Source organism: Phalaenopsis equestris, unplaced genomic scaffold (assembly GCF_001263595.1).
Source record: "Phalaenopsis equestris unplaced genomic scaffold, ASM126359v1 Scaffold000297, whole genome shotgun sequence".
NCBI lineage: Eukaryota > Viridiplantae > Streptophyta > Magnoliopsida > Asparagales > Orchidaceae > Phalaenopsis > Phalaenopsis equestris.
In genome coordinates this window covers 1,260,420-1,279,619 of record NW_018164739.1, presented here as the reverse complement: position 1 = coordinate 1,279,619, position 19,200 = coordinate 1,260,420, and the positions used below count along the sequence as shown (strand labels likewise).

The 19,200-nt window shown below is 33.3% G+C and overlaps 1 protein-coding gene across 1 annotated transcript; it reads left to right on the top strand.

Annotated features, from left to right (window-relative positions):
* The first annotated feature begins 2,683 nt into the window (after positions 1-2,683).
* Positions 2,684-13,522, top strand: LOC110025437 (mitochondrial import inner membrane translocase subunit TIM17-2-like). The gene is given in 3 exon segments (XM_020725907.1): positions 2,684-3,154; positions 3,156-3,575; positions 13,243-13,522. Coding segments are annotated over 2 exon segments (726 nt in total). The 5' UTR covers positions 2,684-2,815; the 3' UTR covers positions 3,543-3,575; positions 13,243-13,522.
* Positions 13,523-19,200: the final 5,678 nt, after the last annotated feature.

Sequence of the window (19,200 nt, the reverse complement as noted above, 5' to 3'; positions counted from 1 at the left end):
CTAACGTGCCCTAAATCTATTAGAAAACATTTTTAAGTGCATTTTAAAATATTTTTTTAATATAAACTTTATATGAAAGAAAAAAAAAGTTATATTCATCTTATTTAAAGTTAAACAAAAAAAAGTAATTTCCTGTACTTATTTTACAAGGAATCAGATAATTATGTTTATTCTAATATATTATGTTTACTGCATACTGTATTTAAAATTTTTTAATGATCTAAATACTGGAAACAAAATCATAAACAACTTACATGAACTAACAGAGACGTTAGTAGGCCTTCTGGACTTGTGCTACTCTTTCTTTCTATTTAGGGCTGTCAATTTGGCTTGTTGTTTGCGAACATCTCATTCGTTAAGTCTAACAAGCCGAACGGTAATAAATTTTTAAGTTCTAGATGTAAACGAACCGAAAACAAACAAAAGTTTGTTCGCTCGTGTTCGGCTCAAATTGGTGCAAAAATAATTATACACACACACACACACAAACATAATAAATATTCATAAAATTAAATATTATAAATTATTATTAATTAATTTTTATACAAACATATTTTTAGAAAATTTATTATTTTAATTTTAAAAAAATAATATTATAATAATTTTATATTCTAACGAGTCAATTTTGAGCCGAACATGAGTCAAACACGAACATGAATAATTTTTTCAAGCCGAGCAAGAGCCACTCCAATTACAACCCTATTTTTATGCTAGAATCAGCTAGGGTTTATTTCTCTTATTGGGCCTCATGTGTCTATTATCTCCCTCTCCCTCTCCCTCTCTCTGAAGATACACATAAGGCAAGTACTAACTACCATATCAACTTGTCTGGTTTGCATGTCAATCATCAACTGTCAGGTTGACCTACAAAACTAACAGCTCGAGTAAGAGCCATCAGATTTAACTATCAAACATCTCAATAAGAAGAATCCAACGAACTCAAAATCACTTAATTTTGGTATCACAAAGGCATTCAAATCTCCCTAAAATATTATTATATCAAGGGAAACATTATGAATAGTCTGATGAAGTGATCTGGATTCTAACAATATTTACAGATGATGTCACTCACAAATTTAGAAATAGAGCCACACTATTTTCATGAAAGGGTTTGTACCTGAAGTAAATGACTAAAGGGCTCTGATACCATCGAATCATAGTAGTCGAACCGTCGCCACCGCGGGCTACAGTTGTTGAGTCATCGCCATCGCCAGACCAATTTTGTTAGGTCGTCGCCACTATTGAAACATCGATGTCGAACTACTACCATTGCCCAACCACCACCATCTTCGTCGTCGAACCACCACTGTAAAGTCACTGCCACCATTAGAATACAACTGCTTGACCACTATTGTCACCTTCATATGGCCACATCCACTATGTTGGACCATTGTTATCGAGTCGTTGCCACCAGAAAGCCACTGTCAGCCGACCAATTTTGTGCGACCTCCGCCATCAGGCTTCCATCAATGGACAACCACCCCAACGTCAGATCCTTAAGTTGCCACCACCATAAGAACATCATCACTCGACCAACATCGAGTCACCATCACTCAGTCAGACCCATGACGTCATGCGACCACCACCATGCTTTACCACCGTTATCGGGTCGTTGTCGCCATTGGACCACCAACACCCGACCGAAGTTGTTTCAACACCGTCATCAACCCATTATTGTTGAGCTAACACTCTCGCGTCGAACCACCGTCATAATATTGTCGTTGTCATTAGACCACTGACACCCAACCAACATCGTGTTGTTGCCATCATTAGGTTATCATCGCTGATCTGTCACCTCTTGTTTGACCATTATTGATGTGCTTCTGTTGTCATGAGAGTATCATCACTCAACTGACACTGAACCAACACTGCCACTGCCAGGCCACCATCGTCGTTGATTCTCTGTCTCTGCTGTCAGGTTGCCATCATCACCTAATCATGATCTCCCAACCATCGTTATGTCAAATCATCGACGTCTAATAGCCCTTTTGTTGTGGTGCACTACCACTGTTGTTGGATTATCATCTCCTCGTCCTACTATGTTGGATCACCGTCACTCGACAACCTTGTTGTAATGGTGCATTATTGTATTTGCCAAACCATCATCTCTCGATCGTCACCATGTCATGCTCGATGGTCGCCACTATACCAGACCATCGACACATGATAGCTGCCGCTGTTGTGGTACATTGTCCCTTTCGCCGAATCATTATCTCCTAGCCACCTCCGTCAGCGCCGCCCAGGAACATATTTGTTAGGCCATCGCGACCATCAGATTACTACCGTCTGATTGACACCAAAACTATTGCTAAATTGCAGTTGCTCGACCATTACCACTGTCATGATAAATTGCCGTTGTCAAATCACCATCGTTATATCACCCTCACCTAGCTATCATTATTAATGCTGATGGATCACTATTGCCTAATAGCTATGACAATCATCAAAAAACCTTTGTCGTTGATCTTCCATCATCGCAGCAGGATCGCTACCACCGTAATATTTTATATTACTCCTCTAATGAAAATCTGAGTCAATTTCTTCGAATATTGTAATTTTTTTTTTATTATCCAAGGGTATATATATATTCTAACAGACTACAATCAATTATTATTTGCGTTCTGAGCTTCTTCTGCAAGAAAAAAATAGACCGCATAAAATTAGCCAATTTGTAATTTTGGTGGAGCTCCTTTCAAGGAGCTGCGGAACAAATTGTTAAGCTCGGGTCCGATCATGTCCGCATATTAAACCCTCAATCAATCTCCCAGATCCTTGTTAAAGCCTAGGGTTTCCTCAGTTTCTCCGCCTTCGAGCCATGGGGACACCAGAGACCTCGCGTGAGCCGTGTCCTGACCGAATCCTTGACGACATAGGCGGCGCCTTTGGTATGGGCGCCGTCGGCGGCTCCGCCTTCCACCTCATAAAAGGCATCTACAACTCCCCCAACGGCGAGCGCCTCGCCGGAGGCGTGCAGGCCGTCCGCATGAACGCTCCCCGAGTCGGCGGAAGCTTTGCTGTCTGGGGAGGCCTGTTCTCAGCCTTTGATTGCACCATGGTTTATGTCCGTCAGAAAGAGGATCCGTGGAACTCTATCATCGCTGGAGCTGCTACCGGTGGCTTTCTATCTATGCGTCAGGGTCCCGCCTCCGCGGGCCTCCGCGGGAAGAGCAGCGATTTTTGGTGGGATCCTTCTTGCGCTCATTGAGGGTGCAGGTATCATGCTCAACAGAGTTCTCAGCACGCCGCAGAACCTCCCTCCTATGGATGATCCCAATCTCGTGGCAATGATGGCTGCTGGTGGAGGAAACGGAGTCCCGCCCGGTTTCCTGCCACCGGGGGTTGGGCCGTCAACTATGCCACCTGCTGTGACGGCAAATGATGCCGGTGCTTCTTCTTCATCTTCCTCTTCTTGGTTTGGTGGTTTATTTGGCGGTGGAAAGAAGCAGGATGAAGCAAAGAACAGAGGAATTGGAGCAAAAACTGAAGTATTGGAGAGTTTTGATTCGCCAAGTACACCTATCCCAACATTTGAGTATAAGTAGAGCTGAAGCGGACGATGGATTAAGGGACTTAGGGTAACTCCGTTATCTGTAGTTTTGCTTTTCGCACAATATTAGATTCCATCTAAATTCTGTGTTTTCGCAGTCATCTATTAGCCTCTCTCATTAGGTTATTCATATAAGTTGAGAACGCCCCGATCTTCATGCAGTTTATGATATTCATGATGGATTTTCTGGAACTTTATGCAATTATAATGTCTCAAAGCTCGATTTATCTAGGGTTTTTCTAGCAATCCTTTCTTTTTTCTAAAAAATTAAACTGTTAAGCTTTTTATCCCTCTTCTTCTTGCCGTCATTTAAACTCATCTCTGAAGTGAAAAAAATGTTTCTTAAGCTCGATAACATGAGAATTCTTCTAATGAAGTTTTTTGGTGGATTTATTGTGATGTTTTTTTTGTTGAGCTAGCGGTTTATGGGTTCGAGCTGTTGGCTTTATGGAATTAAATTGGCTGGTTTATGATAAAATTGCAAGGTAACTCGCTTTTTGTTGTTTTGTTACTGATGAACCAATTTGTTAAAATTTAATGTTATAGTGATGCAAATTTGGTAAATGATCAAAGTAAAAAATGATCATCAATCTGCAAATAGAATCCACTACATTTATTTTTTAAAGTTTGCTGTATGTAAGATAATATGAGCAAGTTCACTAATTATTAATTATGCAGCACATTACTAAATTAAAATAAAAACATTAATTAGTTATAGAGTGCTACAAACCTTTATCCCACTAAGTGGGTTCGGCTAGATGAATCTTTTTTCTCCACTGCGTCCTATTGAGTGTCATATTTTCATTTAATTCTAATAAATTAAAATTATTTTTTATACAATAAACCCAAGTCTTTCTTGGTCTACCTCTACCTTTCTCAACATAAGTCAAATCTAAAACTTCTACTCTCCTAACCACATCATCGAATTGTCGACTTTTAATGTGGCCAAACCATCTAAGATGACTCTCTCTAATTTTGTCCGCCGTTGGAGCTACACCAACCCTATCACTGATATATTCATTTCGAATTTTGTCTCTAAGTGTAAAGCCACTCATCCACCTAAGCATTCTCATTTCGGCAACACTTAATTTGGTTTTATGCTTTCCTTTTAAAGGCTAACATTCTGCGCCATAGAGCATTGCAAACCTTAACACCATCTTGTAACATTTTCCTTTCAGTCTAAGTGGTACTTTTCTATCACACAATAGACCTAATGCATTCCTCCTAATGCATTCTAGACCTAATGCATTCCTCCACTTCAACCAACCAACTCGAATTCTACTAATAACATCCACATCACTTAGAAAAATAGACCCAAGACATCTAAAGCGCTAACAATTTTTAATGATTTGATCACCCATAATTACAACTCTGTCACTAGAGCTACTACTACTAAAATCACATTCCATGTATTCGGTTTTAGTTCTACTTAAACGAAGGCCTTTAAATTCCAATGTAGACCTCCATAACTCGAGTATTTTTTGAACCCTTTTTCTAGTCTTATCCATAAGAAGGATATCACTAGCGAAAAACATACATCAATGTACATCCTCCTGTAAATGTCCAGTAAGAGCATCCATAACTAAAACAAAAGATACGGGCTTAAAGCCGATCCCTCATGTAATCCAACTAAAATAGAAAAAAATTTGGTCAATTCTCTTTCTGTTCGAACACAAGTAACAACTTTAGTATACATATCTTTAATGACTTGAATATAAGTCATATCAACACATTTCTTCTTTAGAACTCTTCAAAGTATTTCTCTTGGAACCTTATCGTAAGTTTTTTCTAAATCAATAAAAAACATATATAGATACTCCTTATATATAGAGCCTTCTTATTCTCTCTGTACTTCTCCATCAAACCTCTTGATAAATGTATATCATCCATAGTAGACCTGTCCGACATAAATCCAAACTGACTATTAATCTTTGTAATACGTCTTAGTCTATGTTCAATTACCCTCTCCCATAATAATAAAGTATGACACATCAACTTAATTTCTCTATAATATGCATACTTTTGTGCAACCTCTTTATTCTTAAAAAATGAGGACTAAGGATCTGCTTGGGGGCAGTTGCAGCTTCTCAGTTTTTCAGCTGCATCTTATCTGCCTCGGGAAGCTGCTGAGAGAAAGCTAGCTGGTTATTTGTTGCAGCTATGTGAAAACAACTATGTGTGCGACAGCTGTTTCGGGACAAATAACCATTCTGCCCCTGTTTAATAATGTTATTTGTAACAGAACTGTGACAATCATATATTTGATAATACCAATAAATTATTGAATTATTTAGTTATCCAACAATAATCTTATTCAAATAATAGTGTTTATGATAATATTTAAGTTTTATTTTGATAGTACTTATAAACATATACATGTTAGATTATTTTATGAAAAAAACTAATTGGTAGAACTATGGAACAAAGTTCCTAAACACCTATTTCCACCAAGATTATAACTACAAGTACAACACCACCCAAATCAAAAAATATCACCAAAAAGAAGAATTGAAACGATACCTCGACAAAGAAAAATAAAAAATCTCACCACAAATTAAGAGATATGTCAAAATAAAACTCTCATGAGCATGCAAATTGCAAAAATTCCACGCTCCAATGACATCCAAGTGATAAGAACTAAAATTGAATCAAATTAGCTGAAGAAACAAGTCGAGGAAGACTGACAAAGACATGGCTATGTAAAGGAACCAATTCAGAAGAGAATCGCACTGAACGGTAAAGAAGGGAGATCGTCCTTCAACTCTTCGAACAATGGTGCATCACTGAGCCGTGGGAACTAGTATGTCGTCGGTGTCGGAGCAGTCGAGCCATTTCTGCCGTCTATGCAGGAGGCGCACTTCCTCTCAATCCATCGCTCGCTCGAACGTGGAGGGGTAACCCTACAATCCTCCTGCCGGAGGCGAAGCATCGCTCGAACAGGGAGGGGAAATGCGAGTAAAGCTGCTCGCTCAAATGTGGGTCGCGGCCTGCGGGGTTCGATTCACTTCCCGCTTTTCGCCAAAACAACGTCCGACCGTGATCCTCCCGCCGAACCAAACGACCACTCATCGCGCCACGCTCCTCTTGCCGAACCAAACGAACCCTAAAATACTCTTCCTCCATTCCTCATACATCTTTTTAGTTTTTAAAATAATATTAAAGAGTTTAGTAAGCCAAAAAACTCCCAATTTTCATAAATATTTCTACACTTCAATCGTGATATCATTAGGTTCTACAGATTTTCTCTTTAAATTTTTTTTAAGGCCCCCTCAATTTCTTTTTTACCAATATGATGATAAAATGAAACATTTTATTATTAATAACGATATTAAGATTACTAATGTTAATCATATTTTTAGACGCTTCATTGAAATGTTTATCAAAATAACTCACCAACCTATGTTGAATATCTTTTTCTAAGAAAGACACTTTTTTATTTTTATTTTTAATGTTTTTTACTTGAGTTAAATGTTTAATTTTCTATTCTCTTTGTTTGACTAATTTCTACATATATCTTTCACTTTCTTTAGTATTTAATCTGTTTTTACTGTCACAAATTGTTGTCTTAGTCTCCGTACAAGCCAATTTATATTTTTCTGAGTTCTTTAAGCATTTACATTTAAACAAATTTTTATAATACAACTTATATTTTATCTTTTATTGTACATTATTATTCCACAATCAACTATTTTTATTTATAAAATTTTTTTTATTTTGATTCACCAAGTACATCTTTTGCCACGTGTTTGATAGTGTTTGTTATTTTATCCCACATAAAATTTATTTTTTCATAAATATCCCAAATTTTGAAATCTTGAAGTTTACTCAGAAAAACAATTTTATTTGTGTTTTTTAGGTGTCTCATCTAATTCTAGTTTTCTTGGAATATGACTACTATAATAGGTAAATTAATGAAACTAATTGATATTATGGTTCATATAGAGATAAATATTTTACCCATATTGGTCTGTAATATGAGAACCTTTATTTATTTTACAGTACACCCGAGCACCATTGTAGCAGTCATTGCATATTTTTCACTGTATTCAGACCATACAACCCGTCGCTTCCAAGGACGCACAAGCATTTACACAAAGATCAAAAGGTTTCATGTCATGATTTTTTGATAAATTTTACATTTGTTGTTGACTACCTAAAACAATCCTCAATTTTTCACATTTGGGGCCTTGAACCCGACAATCACAATGTTAAATTTTACTTTGTGTAGTAATATTAGGCAAATTTTTAATGAAACAAATAGGATTATGAATTGCATTCATTAAAAGAACACCTAGCAAGATAATCACATTTTAAATTTTACTCTGTGAATTGCATTTTAAATTTTACTACACAATCACAATGAATTGCATTCATTATGATTGGGGCTTTGAACTCGACAATCACAATGTTAAATTTGACTCTGTGTAGTAATAGTAGGCAAATTTTTAATGAAATAGAGTATTATGAATTGCATTCATTAAAAAAACACCTAGCAAGATAATTACATTTTATTTTTATGCCTTGGAATAGGGGTGTAAACAAGTAGAGTCGAGCTCAATCCCCTTCGGCTTGAGCTTGAGCTTCATGAATCTTATTGAGTTTGAGCTCGAGCTCGAACTTAAGTCAACGAGTTCGAGCCGACTCACGAGATGACTTTTTTTTCTTAAAAGAGAGAAAATAAAGTTAATTTAAGGTAGTGTTATCATAAAATGATAAATAGAATGAGCAATTAGGAGATAAATAATAAGAAATCACTTAATATAAAATATAAAATATTATTTTAAAAATATTTTTAACACTTTAAAGATTAAATCTTCAAATCTAATATATTTTGAGTGTATTTTATATTAATATTTTTTTAAAAGAGCTGACTCACGAGCTAACGAGTCGAGTCAGGGCTAGCTTGAGCTTTTGGCATATTAGCTCATGGAGCTTAAGTTCACGAGCCACTTATCGAGCCAAGCTCAAGCAAGCTCAAGAGTCGGCACTCACTTACACCCCTACCTTAGAAGATGATACATTTTAGAAATGTATAAACAAACTAGCCTTGATTATTGCTACATAGTTAAGACTTAAGACACTTCCAAACTGTAAAATAAGGTGTTAAATTTTGAATTCAGGATTTCAAATGAAACATTGCTTTTTGATTTGCTTCTTTGAGATATTAGGCTTGAACACACTGTTACTAATTATATTGCTGATTTTGGCCATTTTACTTGTCGACATTGTGCAATTTTCTGCTTACTTTAATCAGGTTTTTAAATGACATGCTTAAATGGGATTTGGATTGGTAATCAGATTTTTAAATGACAAGCTTAAATGGGATTTGGATTGGTTACCTAATTGCGTTGTTTAATGGTATAATTTTACATTTTTAGAAATATATAGTTTTGTAACCCATATTTAAAATTCTTAGAAACTTTAGAAGTGCTTTTTTATTATTTGTTGTTGGTAAAGTTCTTGAGTTTCATTTGCAAATACTAATAAATTTTCAAAATTACTGAAATGGCATATTTGCTTGCTTTATTTTATTTCATTTAATTTTGGCTTATTTAAGCTTAGGGCTTTTTTGATAAAAAACTAATAGTATATTGTGTTTTATTTTTGTACATTTCAGCTTCTTTGGTGTTTGGTTTGAATTAAAAGAATCAGAGAGTAAAATTTTGAGAAATTTAAAGTACTATTACTGTGAAAGTACATGCAGCTTTCAAAATTACATATGTACATTGAAATTGACATATTAAATAGGAGATTGGTTAAAGCTGGTCGAATCATGATCGAATATTTGTTGGTTCGCATAGACAATATAATTGCCTAAAGCTCATATTTTCATGTCGAGTGCACCATTTTTAATATTCTATTGTACTTGAGGGCTGGATTTGATCAATATTAGAAAAGGATAATGTGGTTAGACCCAACTCTTGGCACGCTGTCCTTTTGATTATATGCTTATGGAAATAATTTTGAAAAGTGCATTTTCATTTGTACTTAGTTGGATGTGTCTTGTACCTAATCAATCTATGGATCCCTTGATTAAGATAAAATTGTTTGAAGTATTTCCTAGGAGTGGTTGTTCTTTTTTTTTTTTTTTGGGCAAGGATTTATCACTTTAAACATGATACATTATATTTAATGAATTAGATTGTATTTTCTAGTTCTTGCTTTAAAAAGGAGATTTTGGCGGACTATATTAGCTATTATCACTTCCATCATTATCGTTATTTTTATCCCAACTATTAGGATAAGGTTTAGGAATCCTCAATTAATTTTTGTTGAGTGTAATTTGAGTTGCTGATACTCTTTTCTGTAAATATTTTTTATAATTTTTAGCTGTATTATCTTTGGTCTAGCCTTTTTTGTTCCTAATCATTCCACATCAACTTTATCTCCTTTTATTGGTGCATTTACCACCTTTCCAAGTATGTGCCCGTTTCATTTAATTTTATCTTCACGTTATCTTTTTATGATCATCAAGCATTTTATTTTTTCCTAATTTTAACATTCTTATTTATAACACTTTATACTTCCTAGTTTTATTATAAATTTATTTTAGCATTCATATTTTGGCCAAATTCAGCTTGGATAATTGTCTTTGTATCAAAGGTAACTTAAACTTTTTATGATATTTTGTTAAGGCATTATTTTTTTGGATTACTACTCTATTTTAGTTGCATGGCTTTTAATTGAGAAGTTATGCTCTTATCTAATGCCTTTGTTCTTTTTGTATAATATTATTTGAAATTCTTATATTCATCATAACAAGGTATCAAATTTTTCCACATAATTGAATTAAAACTATTAATTTTACAACCATTAGAGATGCATATCATATGCTCCATCTCTATTCTACTTATTTTAAGTCTCTCATCTTCTTAGAAGTGTACTCATTCTAACTTTTCACCCATTTAAGAAAAGTGTAATTTTTCATTCTTATTTCATTTACAAATACCATGCACTCAAATACTTCATTTTGAATGTCTATTGTAAACATTTTTATAATCAATAAAAAGGATAGTATTTAAATGAATTTTCGATGCACTTCTACTATGATCATGAGCTCTTTGGAGACTAATTATTTCTAATTATAGTCATATCTACATCATACACATCTTTGATAAACCTTAACAACTTTCGAGAAATAATTTTTTTCTCATAAATCCCCCATGCACCAATCTTTTGGTATTTACATGCCTTCTCAAGATCCTTTTGTTGGTCTGAATATTTTTGAGTGATTTACTTTGCATAAAAGTAATCTCTATGCTTAATTATCAACTCATAGAGTCAAATTGATTTTGGATATTGATATTATGTTTTCTAAGCCTATGTTATATTAATCTCACCCTTAGTTTCATTTTACTAATATGTTTCTTTCTTTTATAAATATTATTGCCTTGAAACATATCTTGAATGCTTGAAAGCTGGTGTCAAAATTACTTTTTTCAATTATTAATTATTTTTTATTGCTTAATATTATGTAACTAAAAAATTATTAATCAGACTATTATTTTACATAATATATTTATTTAAATATATAAGTATGTACATTTTAAAGCTTTATATCTATGGTTTTGAATCAATTTTAAGGGTATATGATTTTTCTCTCTCTCACTCACTTTTTTCACCTTAGAGCACATTTGGGATTTAATTTTATTTTGGGAAATTTACATACCTAGCATACAGTTATTATGTATTTATGTATTTAACATACCTAAAGCTTCATATTTACATACGGTGTTTTAAAATTATGCATGAAAATGTGTATTTGACTTTTAAGAAGTTTTAAAAAGGCTACTTTTAATGTCATATTAAAGATTTAAGTGCTATGTGTGTAAATATCAAACTTTAAGTGTGATATATGCTAATATACTAGAATTGTGTGCTATATATCTAAATGCCCCTTTTATTTTTTGTTTTTTGTTTTACTTGTGTTTCGGGAAATATATTTATTTGATGTGCTTTTTTTAAGAAAACAAATATGTCTCTTTTCAAATTAATGCATAAACAATAATAAACAAAATATAAAATCAATTTCAAATGGTTTAATTTGTTTATCATGTCATAACTCTTTAATATTTAGAGGCTTTTTGGAGCCACTTTTATTTGGTATTTTATTTTTATTTTTATGTGCTTTTTGTATTGTTATTTTTCTAACATATTAAAGAGATAACTATAGATTTTAGCTGTGGAAAGCAATTTTTACATAGTTTGCTGAGATTATATAGTTAGACAGGCAGTAGCATGTTTTTTGTTTTTTGTAGTTCATCAAATCTAAGGCTTAGTATAGTCATGGTGAAAATAAACATGTTTTTAAATATAAAAAAGGGGCATTTGTATGTATATACCACAATTCAAATGTATTTGCATAACTAACACCAAAATTTTGATTTTTATATTTATAACACTCAAAATATTTTGTCAACTTTTTAAGCATGAGTGATGTAAATATAAAAAATAATAGTTTAAGTATTAGATGTGTAAATTCATATGAATTGTATGGTATGCACGTAAATCATCCTATAAAAAATTATCAACAACAACAACAACAACAACAACAACAACTTAATCCCACTATGTGGGGTCGGCTACATGAATCCTTTTTCTCCATTGCGTCCTATTTAGTATCATATTTTCATTTAGTTCTAGTAAATTAAAATCATTTTTAATACAATAAGCCCAAGTCTTCCTAGGTCTACCTCTGCTTTTCTTAACACAAGTCGAATTTAAAACATCTACTCTCCTAATCGGATCATCTAATGGTCGACGTTGAATATGACCAAACCATCTAAGACGACTTTCTCTAATTTTGTCTGTCACAGGAGCTACACCAACCCTATCACGAATATATTCATTCCGCATTTTGTCTCTAAGTGTAAAGCCACTCATCCACCTAATCATTCTCATCTCGGCAACACTTAACTTATTATTATGCTTCTCTTTTAAAGGCCAACATTCAGCGCCATAGAGCATTGCAGGTCTCACCACCATCTTATAAAATTTTCCTTTCAGTCTTAGCGGTACTTTTCTATCACACAAAAGGCCCGAAGCATTCCTCCACTTCAACCAACCAACTTGAATTCTACTATTAACATCCCCATCTATATCACCATCGCTTTGGACAACGGACCCAAGATATCTAAATCGTTCACACCTTTTAATAATTTGATCACCCAAAGTCACACTTCTGTCACTAGAGCTATTACTACTAAAATTACATTCCATGTATTCAGTTTTAGTTCTACTTAAACGAAGGCCTTTAGACTCCAATGTAGACCTCCATAATTCAAGTTTTTCCTGGGCTTTTTCTCTCGTTTTATCCACGAGAAGAATATCATCAGCAAAAAGCATAAACCAAGGTACATCCTCTTGTAGATGTCCAGTAAGACCATCCATAACTAAAGCAAAAAGATATGGGCTTAAAGTCGATCCCTGATGTAAACCAACAGAAATAGGAAAATATTTTGTCAATCCTCCTTCAGTTTGAACACAAGTAACAACTCTAGTATACATATCTTTAATGACTTGAATATAAGTCATATCAAACATTTCTTCTCGAGAACTCTCCAAAGGATATCTCTTGGAACCTTATCGTAAGCTTTTCTAAATCAATAAATTTGCATTTTGTTTTATGATATGAAACTCCATTTATTTGTTTATTTATTTTGCAGCTCCATTTCCTAATTCAAGCTTATGTGTAGGTGCTGGAAGAAAATTATTTGCAGGCTATGTAACAAGGTCTTCTCAGTCTACGGGAAGTTAAATGTTGTTGCAGGCTAAATATCGCAAGGCTATACAACAGAAAGCAGCACATTCCTGTACTAAAAAAGAACTCATCTATGTTAGTGTAATCTTACTACTTTTACTCAACTTATTTTTTCTGCAATTTTATAATTATTATTTGAATGTTTTGGTTGGATCCGTAAAATATAGCTTATAAATTCAATCTGGGGTCTTTGATGGTCACCCCCACGAACATTAGGAATGATTCTCTATTCTTTTAATAGTTTAAAGATAGAAATTTATCTTAAAAATATTCTAAGTGTTTATGAATAGGGCATGGAGTAGTTATATGCTGTAAAATGTGTGGCATGTTGTTTTGAGTTGCACCTTGTTGGTTTTATTAATGATATTATGGGTCAATAGCATTGGTAGAAATTTTATGATGTTTATTTTATGAAGCATGAGATCTTATAAATATAGAGATGCAAAGGAGACATCAGAATGCCATTGGCAGGTAGAGGTGTAAACCAACTTGTGGTTGAATGATTCGTGAATAAGATGTTTATATTCGGTTTGATTCGAGTTTGTTTTCAGTTTATGTTTTGCTTAAATTTATCTTGAATGAATTAAAAATAATAATCTGACATTTTTTTTTCATTTGAAAAACTAATAAATGATATTTATTTAATTAATTTTAACTGTGATTTAATAAAAAAAATTATTAATGTTTGGCTCAGTTTATAATCAAGCTCAAAAAAATGATTTTTGTTAGACACCTGTTTAATGAATAAACATGACAGGCTGAATATAAAGTTGCTTGTTCCAAAGAAAATACTTTTTGACAACTCTATGTTAGTGGTTTAGTAAGACTGTAAATATTCAAATTTTATTGCCTGTAATTGCAAATCCGTTAATAGCAAAGGCTTTGCATCCTACTTCGCACAACACGTAAGCTCATGTGAGATGGCTGAGGGCACAGTATTTTACCATGAGATTGCGGATTTAAATTGCACATATTGCTTTATGTGCACCAAACTCTCAAGTTTTTCAGTTCTTTGGAAATCAGGAGGCAGGAAAAAAAAATTTAAGAGGGGTTTGCTGAGGATCCTTCCTTGCCAATTAACCAAAATTTTTTGAAGGATGCAATCAAAATAAATAATATATATATATATATATAGAAGAGGCAATGTGTTATTGCCTATTGCCAATTAATTATACAAACCTTCTGACCAACCTCTTTATGTGCCTAAGAATTTCATCTCGCACGAGTGAGATCAAATTAGTAACACAAATGCCTTAAAAACTCTGTCAATCAAAGAGTCATGATGGGTGGTACACAATTAAGATAAATATATTTAATTATGCTTTATTCATTTCTATCTGAATAAAAAAGGTTTTATATTTGAATATCCCATGTTTAATTCCTTAATTTTCATATTTAATCTTTAATATAACAAGAAAAAACACTATTATTTGCTTCTTAAAAATGAGAGACCCTTTTCATGCACAAATTTATAACACCAAAGTATTGTAAATTTAATTACGGAACTTTATATATTAGATATAAAAATACAAAAGAATTATGTTCTCTATGTATATTTTCCTTATTTGGAACAAGGAACATATGATCAAGAACAATGATAATTTGAATAGAAGATGATTACTTGACAATGCTGCGAGCTATAGGATAAAATACTTTTAACTTTTTTCCCACTTCATATCATTCATTATAATCAACAAATCTTATAAATATGTTGACTTTTTATGAGAGAAATATCATTCATTGCAAGTGAAAATTAACACATCACCATTAACACATCACCCAAAGGTCTAAATTATATTACATTGAAATACATGACTTCTTTGCCTTGTATATTGACCTAGTAATTTAGTTCTTTGAGTAAATATTTACTGATAAGACAATCACTTGATGAAGAGGTGAGCCCTTTAGGTGGTATAATTATAAAGATCTGTATTGTGATAGAATTAGCTAGCCGGACAGGGTCAAAACCTGCAGCTGAACTATGTGCTCGAATTGCTCGGATTCATGCATTGTATAATAATACACGTAACATTTGATGTTTTCTGGTTCATCCAGCTTTTGCACCTTTTAGTTGAATTAAGGTGGGTTGCTTCGTTCGAAATCACTTGATGGTTAATGTTTGGTCATAGATGATGACAGGGTGTTAACATAAGTAACAACAACATTCACCAGATTAAAATTTATGACGAGCATTCGACAACTATTAACGACTAACATTGATCCATGGTGACATTGATCTAATTCATCTACATCAACTTCAAATATCCATATTGAGTACAACTTCTATCCCACTTTTACATCTCCAAACCACAGATTCATTTTTCATAAATCCTAGCTCCAACAGATGTTACTCTCAACATCATTCAAATATAATCATTTTGCAATCTACCAAATTTTACCACATCCTTCCCATTTCTACTACGCTAAATTTGCTCATCATTAATTTATTTCTGACAACAGCCAAAACATTCAGTGAAAGTGGCCTAATAATGATGAACTCTTTCAGGCTTTCAGCAGAACCAAGGAAGAACTGAACTTACTCTCAATAGGTTCCTCAGGGGTGGTTGCCTCTCCATGCCAAGGAAGCCTCAAAGGATTAAGCAAGTCAGACTGATAAGTTGGATAAAACCAAACAATGAGTTTTTTTATTTTTTCAACTTAATACAGATGTGTACAAAGGGAAATCCAGGTGATGTGGCTTGTGGAAGAATGATCTTAGAGTTCCTTCTATGAGGATCATAAGGCTGAATAAAAAGTACTTGCCCATTTCTGAATAGTTTTAGGGAGACGGTGGTTTTGATGCATCTAACTAGATATTCCTAACATGAAATAAAATAGATTCCCATATGTTTGATATAATTTTTCTAATTTCATGTTTTATTTATATTTTTACTAAAACTTAACTCGTAAGTTTGAATTCTCCTATAATTATTATAACATGAAGATCTCCTTTGTCCTTGAGTAATGTTACAAAATAATTCTGCAAATTTTCTGACAGCCTTGTATTCATCAAAGTTTAACTAAAAACATTTGTCAAGCAAACTATTCTAGTATTGCTCATAACTCTCCAAATCTTAGTAATAAGGCATACGCTCCACTTGACTTCTTCAAATCAAGCTATAAAAATATTGTGTTCACGATGCTCTTCCAAAAACATGTTCCTTACAAACTCTTATACAATTAATTATAAGTAAAGAAAAAAAATCATTTTTTTTTTTGTATTTCTCTTTAACTAAGAACCAATTATCATCATTTTTAAATGCCCTTATGGTGAGGAAGCTTACCGGTACAGTACGGCGTCCCATTTTCCTATTTGATTCCTTGACTTGTCGAGCCCTTCCTTTTCTAGCACTTTCCTTGTCTACCTCCTTTTTTTTCTAGCACTTTCCTTGTCCATTTCGTTACTTTTCCATCACCTTTCTACTTCTATTCCCTACCTATTCTATCTATTATTCTACATTATATATATGTGCAGTTTGCTTTGGTTATAGTTAGTTTTTACCTTCCAAATTTAAGATTTCTGTCAGGACAACCGCCAACATCCATTTTACCCTTCGAGGGTTGTATTCGAGGGATCGGGTAGTGCTCCGGCTGTATCTCTCTCGAGGTGGTGATTATCTTTCTCCTATTCCCTTCCACATCCTCCCACATCGCTCCATGCCACCATATCTCGCTGCAACCACCCGCAACAGCACTCATTACTGTTTTCTGCAGTCTTCAATCTACCATTTGCCTCCCCCTCCCTTCCAGCATTGCTGCCACCCAAACCACATCTCCTTCCTACTGTTCCAGCGCACCCACCATGCCGCTGCCGCCCAGGATAGCTAAGGAGCACCTCTTTCCTGCTGTTTTGACGCTATCCACGCCAACTCCTCGCAGCCACCATCTAGGACATCAATCATACTTGTTGTCCTTGCATTTTCGCACCTCCCCCTCGCTGCCACTAGCATTTCCTCGTTGCCACTATCCCCACTAGTCATTTTGATCCACTTAACTGGCCCACCACCCTTGGGATACACTTTGGTGGTGTTTGTTTATGTCATGTTATTGTATTTCTCCTTTCAAGTGTATTGGTTGCAACCATTTATTAGCTTCAAGTAAAAATATTTATTGTTCTATTATGATTTGGGTTAACTCCGATATCACTTTAAATTGATCAAAATTTTTAGACTTCTTTTCTATTTCTATTTTAAATATCTTCTCTCTCCTTTGTATGTAATCCATTGCATAAATCAAGTAGTAACTTTTTTTTTTATTCAACATCCCTATTACAAGACTTCTACTTTTAATATAATCATTTTAAGTCTAAATAGCTACTTTTTGTCCGCTTAAACACAATTTTCTTTTCCTTATAACCATTTGTAATTCCCCATACACAAGTTTTTTATTGAATTATAGATTCTCCTAAATTTTCTACAATAATTATTTTAATAAAATTATTCATCTTATCCCACACCGAATTTGGTTCAAATAAAGAAATTCAGTTTTTCTCTTATAGCAATAAATATTATAAGATTAACAACTTATCACAATTCAAAGTCCACCATTGTAAACTAGAATACTTTGTATGATTTTCTTTACATTCCTAAAATATTCACATTATTAGGCCCAATTTTCTCTAGGAATCAATTTACAATAATTGAAGTGGAATTTTAAAAGCCTACTAAGTAAAAAAAATGCCAATTTGTAATATGGTTGCATGACTTTTAAAAAGCAACTGAAAGGGTTGTTGGTTTAATGAAGTTTGTAATGTTATGTCATGTTATTTAATGATTTCAACTGCTTGTTTGTGAAGATCTTTTAAGTAATATTTATGACTAATCAATATACCATACTTTCAAGACATTTAGATGCGGACAATATCAATATAAGTAAAAATATGTCTATTTGCACTAGAGTCGCTTGACTTCTAAAAGTACTACAGGGCTATTTGGTTTAATAAAGTTTGTAATGCTAATTCATGTTATATAAAAATTTTAAGCATTCGTATGTTTATATATTTACGTAATATCTTATGAATGACCAAAAGTCAAGATATCCTCATACATTTTTCACACGACATGCCCTTCTCCTTTGTCAACAGCAAGACTTTCTATTCAATGCAGATAAAGATGGAGTCTGGAAGATAGAGAGAATAAGGATACAAATGGGGTCGAAACATGAATACGTGATTTTGTATTGTTTGAGACAGATTGATGCCATGCTCCTAAGATATATTGAGAAATGGAGAGTTATGGCCTTTGCATTGTCTCATATAAATATTATAATTCTACCAAGTGTTTACATGAACCGAATAATTATACTTAAAATAACAACTAACATCTACAATACTAATTAAAAATTATATAATATATGTAGCTCACAATAGCATCCAAAAATTTAATAGCATAAAAATTTGAATAAAACTGAACCAAGCATTGTCCAAGTGTTCTAGCTTATTAATGTATTGAGTTCATTATTGCAAAATAATATGCTTACGCAAAATCAATTATACCTTCCCCTATCATATTTATTTGTCTACTCCATTCTCACCATAAATCCACTCATATTCCATCCCACCAAAATCATTTGTCCATTTAAGCAACCTCCAATACTTATCCTCTGTACGCTAAGTATGCATTGTAGTAGTTCATCTATTTATACCCAAAATGGATTTTTACACTATATTCAAACATGCTTAAGAAGTGTAAGCACTAAACACATTCATAACTGCCCTAATAACCATGAATTATCACTAAACCTGTTCACCAAAACGATTTTATCTTTCAACTCTCTATTTATTACATCTTTTAACCGTTTCCCAACGTTAACCCTACCAAAATAAAAGCTTTCCGAATGTCTCAAGATTTCTAACCATTTAAACACTTACATAAGCGATATATATATATATATA